General features: G+C 40.6%; 1 protein-coding gene across 3 annotated transcripts in view; it reads left to right on the top strand.

Moving 5' to 3' along the window:
* Positions 1–9,881, top strand: part of Arnt (aryl hydrocarbon receptor nuclear translocator) — a 68,160-nt gene that overhangs the window by 28,470 nt on the left and 29,809 nt on the right. For all 3 annotated transcript variants that reach the window (XM_008827075.3, XM_029560609.1, XM_029560608.1), the window contains 2 exons: positions 4,073–4,117; positions 6,561–6,774. In XM_008827075.3, coding sequence (XP_008825297.2) covers positions 4,073–4,117; positions 6,561–6,774 — 259 coding nt within the window. The remainder of the gene's footprint in view (positions 1–4,072; positions 4,118–6,560; positions 6,775–9,881) is intronic.

Raw genomic sequence — 9,881 nt, forward strand, 5'->3', positions numbered from 1 at the left:
GCTTGCCCTTCTGGTGAATCTAGTCAGCCTACCTAGAGATCTTTGTTTTAGGAGGGTCAGCTGTTCCTCATCTAGCTGTAAACAGTATAGACAACTTATTCCTTTGTATAAGATTGGGGTCTGCTGTTCATTTTCCCACTTCTATGCTGGGTTACTATCTGGGAATCCCTTTGGCCATCCTAGCCATCAACTCAAAAGAAGGTCTCACTTGTCTGGCATTGTTGCTTGTTATGTAGTCTTTAGCTATACATATGGACTCTTAAAAAATTATATTGGCCCCTTTAGTCTTTGGTTATACTTTCCATTTGAGTGTTCAAGGCCATACAGTTGGCCCAGATCAACCAATTTACTTTTACTCTTTAGGCCATTTGAGGATCTGTTCCTCAGGGGTCACATGGGCTTGGGAGGAGACCCTGGCTCCTTTCTTTTACCAGTTCCGCCTATGTGAAGATAAGTCAAATGTCCTGCTCTGTACATGAACTTTTACATACTTTTCATTGTTTCTCTGAAATTTTGTGTCATGTTTTTTGTTTTTGCTTGTTTGAGGCAGAGTCTCATAATGTAGCTCTGGCTGACCTGGAACTTGTTATGTAGACCAGTCTGGCCTTGAACTCAGGTATCTGCTTTCATCTGCTTCCAGAGTATGGGGATTAAAGGTGTGCCCCACCATACCAGGTTCTATTTTATTTTATTTATTTAATTTTATGTTATGAGTGTATTGCCTACATGTATGTAAGTGCACCCATGTTGTACAGTGCCTGCGGAGGTTGGAAGAGGGTGTTTGATTCCCTGGAACTGGAGTCAGGACAGTTGTTAGCTGCTATGTGGGTGCTGGGAATCAAATCCTGGTCATCTGCAAGAGCAGTCAGTGCTCTTAACTGCTGAGCCATCTCTTCAGCCTGGTTCTTTTTTTTCTATTGGCCATTTTTTTGTGTGTGTATGTGTATGGCCATTTGTGTGTGTGTGTGTGTGCGCGCACGCGCATATATAGAGTTCAGAAGAAAACCTCAGGTATTATTTATCCAGAGCTACTGCCATTTATTTGAGACAGGGTTTTTCTCTCTCTTTGGCTTAGAATACTAGGCTGGCTGGCCAGTGAGCCTTGGGGATCTTCCTGTCTCTACCTTCCCAGCTCTGAGATTACAAGGATGCTTACAAAGTGAGCACTTGTAGCCCCACCTGATCTGGAACTCACTATATAGACCAGGCTGGCCTTGAACTCACAGAGATCTGCCTGCCTCTGCCTCCTGAGTGTCTTTTTTTTTTAAGTTGAAGTTTTGCTCTGTTGCCTAGGCAGACTTTGAGTCCCTAGGCACAAGCACTTCTGTCTCATCATCCCAAGTAGCTAGGACTACAAGGTCCCTGCCAGCAGCTGCATCCTTCTTAAGGCAGAATCTCCAGAAGTTATTTGCATACCTACCATGCCTGGCTTCGCTGTCTTTGTTTAAGCCAAACTTTCTATGTAGCCTAGGCTGGCTTGGTACTCTTGATTGTCCTGCCTCCAAGTTTTGAAATTACTGTTGTGTACCAGCAAGTCCTGCCTCTTCATTGTACTTTTGCATTGCTGAGGTTTGAACCTAGGGTCCTGTATGTGTTGGCATGTATTCTGCCATTGGGTTTCATTGCTCATTGTTACTGTCATTTTTAATAACTAAGCTTTTCAGACTGCTGATATACTTAGATATTTTGTTTGTGGGTTATCTATCTTATCAAAATAGAATGAAGTACTGATAACACTGAGTTGCTAATACGTTGATGTTTTTCCTGTTGCTACTCACTTTTGTACTATCTGTTTTCTGATAAAAATTAGTGGTTTCCTTCCAAGGAAAGAAGGATTGATACTGAGGATATAAACTATGTTGTGGTTGTACTGCACCAAATGTTAAAATGACTGAATGAAAATTAAGAATTTGTTCAGGGGACTGGAGAGATGGCTTAGTGGCTAAGAGTGCATACTGCTCATGGGCTGCAGAGATGGCTCAGCTGTTAAGAGCACTGACTGCTCTTGGAAAGGATCTGGATTTGATTTCTAACACTCACATGGTGGCTAACAACTGTTTATAACTCCAGTTCCAGGGGAATCTGATGCTGTCTTCTGACCTCTGTAGGCATTGCCCAACACGGGTGTACTTACATACATGCAGGCAATATACTCATACGCCTAAAATGAAAAGAAATAAAATATTTTTTAAAAAAGAGTATACTTTGCTCTTGCAGAGGACTGGAATTGGGTTCTTGGCACCCATGTTGGGCGGCTTACACAGCTCCATGGTATCTGATACCCTCTTCTGGCCTTCATAGGCAACTGTACTCAAGTGCACATTACCCCCCCCCCCACCCCCCCCCCCCCGCACACACATAATTAAAGATAAAAATAGACTGGGCATTGTAGTGCAGCCTTTAATTCTAGTACTTGGGAGACAGAGACAGGTGAACTTCTGTGAGTTTGAGGTCAACCTGGTCTACCAGTTCCAGGTCACCTAGGGCTAAATAGTGAGACCGTGTCTCAAAAAAACAACATCCCCCCCCAAAACACCCCCCAAATCTTTAAAAAATACTAGTTTAGGAGCATTTCAGTGATAGAAGTTATGTCAGAAACTTAGCTCTTTGTTTTAGTTATGTAATTGTTATAAAATTATTTTTATTTTATGTGTATGAGTGTATTGCCTGAATGTATGTGAGTGCACCCATGTTGTGCATTGCCTCAGAGGTCAGAAGAGGGCTTCGGATTCCCCTGGAACTGGAGTTAAGGATAGTTTGTAGCTGCCATGTGGGTGCTGGGAATTGAACCCGGGTCCTTTGCAAGAGCAGTCAGTGCTCTTACCTGCTGAGCCATCTCTCCAGCCCCATAGTTATGTAACTTCTTTTATAAAAATTATTTATATTCATTTTATGTATATAAGTGTTTTGGCTGCATGTATGTGAACCTACCATATGAGTACATGCCTGTAGAGGCCAGAAGGGGGTGTTGAGTTCTGTGGAACTGGAGTATGAACAGTTGTTAGCCACCGTGCGGGTGCTGGGAACTGAACTGGGGTCTTTTGAAAGTGCTCTTGACCACTAAGCCATCTCTTCAGCCCCCATAGTTATGTAATTTCTTAAGTAAAATCTGGTCATGAGCTGGTGAGGTAGAACAGCAGGTAAAGGTGCTTGCTATCAAGCCTGAGTTCAATCCCCAGAATCCACATGGTGGAATGAGAGAACTGACTCTCACAAGTTGTCCTCTGACTTCCACCCATGTGCTGTGGTGTCCATGCATGTGTACATGTGTATACACACACACACACACACACACACAGAGTAAATATAAAAGATATTATGATGGAAGCCAGTTTGGTGGCACACACCTTTAGTCCCAACACTTCAGAGGCAGAGGCAGGCGGATCTCTGTGAGTTCAAGGCCAGCCTGGTTTACATAGTGAGTTCTAGGACAGCTGGGTCTACAGGGAGACCCTGAATCAAAAAGACCAAAAAAAAAAAACAAAAAAAAAAAAAAAAAAAAAAAAGAGAGAGAGATATTATAATGGAAAAAATACAATCTAATCAATTTTTGCCTGGGTTTGTGTACATGTATACGTTTGTCTTATGAGAATATTATATTTCTGATCACTTGTTTGGCACTATTATATTTAATTTAGTCTTTAATTTTTTTCACTGTAGAATAGCATATGTGGATATAATTTTCTTCCCAGATTGGCAGCAGCATATGAGAATGGTATTTCTGAATTCCCTGGTTGGTTCTCGTTCAAACTGTGTATCTTTGGTCTCTACAGAGAATATTTGTCAAAATGCTTTTCTGTGTTGGGATCATGTTAATTTATAATTGGCCTTGATTTTATGTTGACTTTTGACTTGTAAATTACTTTTTCTTTATTTTAACATGGTCCTATAAATATAGGCAAAGTTCCTGCTTGTATTTCTATTTCTTTCCTTTATCTATTTTATTTATTTCTTTCTTTCCTTTTTAATTTACATCCCATTTCTCCTCCCTCTCTTTCCCCCACCCTTTCTTCCTTCTTCCTTTCTTCCTTTTTATTTTAATTTTAGCTTAGTTCATTAATTCTGTTTTTAGGTCGGATGATGAGCAGAGCTCTGCGGATAAAGAGAGACTTGCCAGGTAGGAGAAAGTGTTGTTTAACATGATGAAGCGGGTGATGCTGCTTTTCTTACCCTTCTTCTTACTCTATCTTTTCTTCCCCTTTCTGTATTTTTTCTTATCTGTGGCAAGAGAGGACACGAGTTTTTACAAGTTTGGGTGTAACAGGAACTTTGGCTTCCCCCATCAGAAAGTGGGTGAGTTGAGGGAATTTCACTTAGGAATTTAAGAAATTGCTATTAGTTTTAAGTCTTTTTCTTTTTCTTTTTGTCTCAGCACTAAGTTGCACAGAATAAAAAGAAAGTAGAAATGTGACAGTGTCCATAGGTGCTTTAGCAGGAAAATATTTTTTTTTTATCAGAGAAAATAAAAAAATACACCTGTAATCACCATAGTTCCCAGTATTTAGACCTTAGCACTTTGTACTAATCCAGAAAATTCACTTTTATCTTCCTATGTAGACAGTCTAGATTACTGTGTCAATAGAACTGGCATTACTTTCCTGATTGAATCTTTGTGATATCTCAGGAAAGTTTTAGCTACCTTGATATGGCTATTTAAAAGATCATTCTATGCCGGGCATGGTGGCGCACGCCTTTAATCCCAGCACTTAGGAGGCAGAGGCAGGCGGATCTCTGTGAGTTCGAGGCCAGCCTGGTGGTCTGCAGAGCAAGTTCCAGGCAGCTGGAGCTACAGGGAAAAAAAAAAAAATCACTCTATGCTAGGCGTGGTGGTGCACACCTTTAACCCTAGCACTCAGGAGGTAGAGGCAGGTGGATCTCTGTGAGTTCAAGGTCAGCCTGATCTGCACAGTGAGTTCAAGTTCCATCAGGAGTGCATAGTGAGACCTTGTCTCAAGCAAAGCAAAATGAAACAAAACAACAACAACAACAAAATATCACTCTCTAGGTTGGGGAGATAGCTCAGTTGTAAAGTGCTTGCTATGCAAGCATGAATACCCAAGTTTTATTCCCAAAACCCACTAAAACGCAGGATGTGGTGGAGGCATATGTTTGTAATTCTAACATACCAGCGAGGCAAGCAGTATGATTCCTGGATCTTGCTGGCCAGCTATCCTAGCCTAAAGGGTGAGCTCCAGGTCCCAGTGAGAAACTATCTCAAAAAAATCAAGATGATTGGGCCTGACTCAGTGATGACTCAGTGATTAAGAACACTGACTGCTCTTAGAGACAACCAAGTTTCAATTCCTGGCACCCACATGGCAGCTAACAACTGTCCATAACTCTAATTCCAAGGGATGTGACACCCTCTTCTCTCCTCCACAGGTGGTACATAACACGGGTGCACTTACATAAGTGCAGGCATAACACTCATACACATAAAAAAATTAAATAAAAAAAGTTTGAAAAATCAAGATGGCTAACTATCTTGAACAACACCTGAGGTTGACCTTTGATCTACACACACATGCGCATCTCCACATTCCTATGCGTGTACACACACACACACACACACACACACACACACACACACACAGATCATCTTTCTGGACTTTACTGTCAGAAAAGTGTCAGATACTAAGATGGCGGCACTTTAAATCTTAAAATTTGAGAGTAGGTTTTTTTCTTGTATTTTAGGCAAAGTCACTAATATGAACTTATGTGGTGAGACCTTTTGTCATGTAAAAGGAAACTCTAGAATTCTTTTTTTCCTTCCCTCCTGTTTTTTGTTTGTTTGTTTTGATGAGGGCTTGCTACATAGCCCAGGCTGACCTCAAACTTACTGCATAGTCCAGGCTTATTTTGAACTCATTGGAATTCTGCTTCAGCCTCAGAATTGCTGAGATTACAGATAGGTATGTGCTACTGTTCCTGGCTTCTTGAGACAGGCTTCTTGCCCCTGTTTTTTTGAGACAAAGTCTCACTATGTGGTCCAGACTACCCTGGAACTTGCTGTGTAGCCCAGATTAACTTCAAACTCAAAGTCCTTCTGCCTTAGTCTTCTGGGATTACAGGCAAGTGCCACTGCTTCTGACCTCTATACTATTATTTTTTTATATAAGCTATTGAGCAACATACTTAAATTGGCAAAAATTGGCCATTTTATTCTCTGGCCTTTAAGCATTTCAGTTAGTAAACATGCAGTCAGTAAAGCTGAGATTTACCCCCTTAGGAGCTTAAGTAACTGAAATCAACATAAAAAAAAATCTTGTTTCTTAAAATATTTTTTATTCTGAGGAAATGGTAATTTACAGAGGAACTCAAGTTTTTAGGAGATGCAATGTGTTTGTTCTTTGTCTAGACTTTGTTAGTTTCTGTTTCATGCTTGCTCTGCATGAGAAAGTTGGCAAACTTCTAAGACTTAAGCATCATTCATCCTAAATACCATATTCTTCAGCAGCTCACCTGGTATCCATATCACTCTCCTGATGCCAAATGGCCAAATGTGACCACCTGGAATGGGGTCTCTCTCTCTCTCTTTCTCTCTCTCTCTCTCTCTACAGGGAAAATCATAGTGAAATTGAACGACGGCGACGCAACAAGATGACAGCTTACATCACAGAATTGTCAGACATGGTACCTACTTGCAGTGCCCTGGCTCGAAAACCAGACAAGCTAACCATCTTACGAATGGCAGTTTCTCACATGAAGTCCTTGAGGGGAACTGGCAACACATCCACTGATGGCTCCTATAAGCCATCTTTCCTCACTGATCAGGTCTCTGGGACTTAAAACTACTAGTATCTAGAGTCTGGAAGTATCTGATGAAAAGTTATAGACAATTATTTAGTTTTCTTTTTTCTTTTATTTTTGTTTTGATTTGTTTTGTTTTTGAGATAGGGTCTTGTGTAGGCCAGGCTGGCCTTTTATTTTTAACTCATTGCATAGTCATCATGATCTTGCACCACTTCTGATTTTTTTTGGTCTTTTTGAGATAGGGTCCCCTTGCAGAGCCCCAGCTGGCCTTGAAACTCACTATGTAGACCAGGCAGACCTTGAACTCACAGAGATCCACCTGCCTCTGTCTCCCGAGTGCTGGGACTACAGGCGTGCACCACCACACCTGGTGCACTTCTGATTTCTTGCCTCTACCTCCCAAATGATACATTATAGGATGTGCTACCACACTGAGCTGCAAAACTGAGTTTTTCAGGAAAAATTCAGACCATGGAAAAATGAATTTTAGTCCTTCGCTGAAACAATTAATAAACATTGGAGCAGTGAGAAGTACACAAGAGTGGTGAGAACTATTTAGTAAGATTATGGGTCCTTTAGAACTTGAGCTATAAATAAATCCTGTAACGTGAAACAATGGTGGATTCCCAGAGGGAGATGTAGTCATGGGACTGACCAGTCCTCTTCCTTGGCAGTCATTGTTGTTCAGTGGTATGTTCTTTTACATCTGATACACTAAGAGAAAAACAGGGCAGAAACACTTCCCGTTTCTCAAGAACCATCTAAGGACTGAGGCTCTAACTCAGTAATGGGGCAATCACTTCCTCTGTAGGAGACCATAGGTTCAATCCTTACTACTGCCAGAAAAAAGAACTCTGAATATAAATATGTGAGTGGTGGGATACAAGCTCAAGTGAAAAATGATAGGAAGAGACATGGAGAACTAATGGCTTTTTTTCCTTATTAATACTTTGCATGTGATAGATAAATGGAGGACTAACCAAATTTATTAGAATATCCAGGCTTGAATGAGAGTGACTAGGGAAGGCATACTATATTTTGGTTAAAAATACATGATTAGGCTGGGAGTGTAGCTCATTTGGTAGATTGCTTGTCTAGGATATACACAGCCCTGGGTTTGATCCCTGGTACCACATAAAACTGGGTATGGTAGCTCATATCTGTTACCCCAGCACTGAGATAGAGGTAGGAGGATCAGAAGTTGAAGGTCATTCTTGGCTGAATATCAAGTTTAAGACTAGCTTGGGATATGTGAGAATTTGTCTCAAAAAATATAAATATATGCATAAATGATATAGGATTTTTGTGGGAAAATTAGAAAATAGAGTATAAGGAATAAGACAAGAACATTTAATGGAATCTCACCATTTTAATCTCAGAACTAGAGGGAAGGAGTATGGTTTGAGGGAAAGGAATAAATTCTCCAAATTCATCTCCCGATGACTGACACTCTAAGTTGTCCTCTGGCCTCCGCATGGCACACTCGCGCACACACACACGCACACACACACACACACATGTGTACACAGATACAAACAATCAAGAAGAATCTTGGAAGAGCAAAGAGAATTGTTTTTTGGACTTGGATGCAATGATTGTTATTTTAAGATATTGCCATGGAGTTGCTGGGAAAGTATCCTATTTGAAATGTTTAACAGATACTTGGATAGCAGGTTTGTTGAAAACTCAAGCAAAAAAAAAAATGTGCAGGGTTGTGGACTTCATTTTCATTTTACAGTGGGGAAGCATGAATATGATTTTCCAGGAAGAAAAATAGGATGAATAGAGAACAGAATCTAGGAAATGTCTGCATGGAACCCTTGAACAAAAGGGAGTCTGGAATAGAATAAAGCAAAAATGGAGTCTTGGGGCTGGAGAGATGGCTCAGCAGTTAAGAACACTGACTGTTCTTGCAGAAGACCCTGGTTTGAATCCCAGCACCCACATGGCAGCTAACAATTGTCTGTAACTCCAGTTCCACGGGATTCAACAGACTCTTCTGTCCTCCACGGGGATTGCACAACACAGATGCACTTACCTACACACAGGCAATACATGCATACACAAAAAATAAAAATAATAAAATATTAAAAAAAAGAATGGAGTCTCATAGAAGTCAAACAAAAATGAAATTTGTAGGGTACAAATGACAACATTTTCAGATTGTGTAGAGAGATTGAGTTTAAAAAAAAAAAGGAAGAGACTTGAATTGGCATTTAGGAAGATGTTAGTAAACTTTTTTTTTTGTAAAGACAGGGTCTCCTATAGGTCCAGCTGGCCTGGAACTTGCTACTTAGACCAGGCTGGCCTTGATCTCACAGAGATCCACCTGCCTCTGCCTCCCAAGTGCTGGTATTAAAGGCATGTGCCACCATACCCAGTATACTGAACTCCTTTTGAAATATTGATACAGTGGTTTAAATGAAGATTCAAGAATAACTGAAAAGCAAGAGAATAGAATGATTGAGTGAAATATTATTCCCAGTATAAGGTTGGCACCAAATACTCTGGACAAGTTAAAGGAGAATTTATATAAAATTAAGAAAACCTTGTGTTTGTAAGCTTGAAGGGAAAGAGGGGAAGTAGAATATTTGTTGCAAAGATCCTAAAAAGAGAACACAGAGGATGGAGTCAAGTTAACTTTTTAGAGCCTGAGAGTGTAGCCCATTCTATATGAGTACTTGCCCTGGGTTCAATCCCCAGTACTACATAAAATCAATGTGGTGGTGCGCACCTGTAATCCCAGTACTTAGGACATAAAGGCAGACTAATCAGAAATCCAGGCTACGTAGCATATTTGAGCTCAGCGTGGGCTATATGAGACCCCCATCTAAAAAAAAAAAGTCAATTATTAGTCAATTATTATTATTGGTGGTAAACCTTCTTTTTATTCTCTTGAGTCCTAAGGAAGGAGAAAGAAGTGGGCGGGGACATAGAGAAAATACGCATTGTAAAAAAAAACATTTTTTTTTTTTTTTGGTAGCACTAGCTGGCCTGGATCTCACTATGTAGACCAGGCTGGCCTTGAACTCACAGAAATCCACCTGCCTCTGCTTCCTTAAAAATGTGTGCCACTTGTGGGGCGTGGTGGTGCACGCCTTTAATCCCAGCACTCAGGAGGCAGAGGC

This window comes from Nannospalax galili, unplaced genomic scaffold (genome assembly GCF_000622305.1).
Source record: "Nannospalax galili isolate Female #2095 unplaced genomic scaffold, S.galili_v1.0 scaffold1212, whole genome shotgun sequence".
In the NCBI taxonomy this organism is placed as follows: Eukaryota; Metazoa; Chordata; class Mammalia; order Rodentia; family Spalacidae; genus Nannospalax; species Nannospalax galili.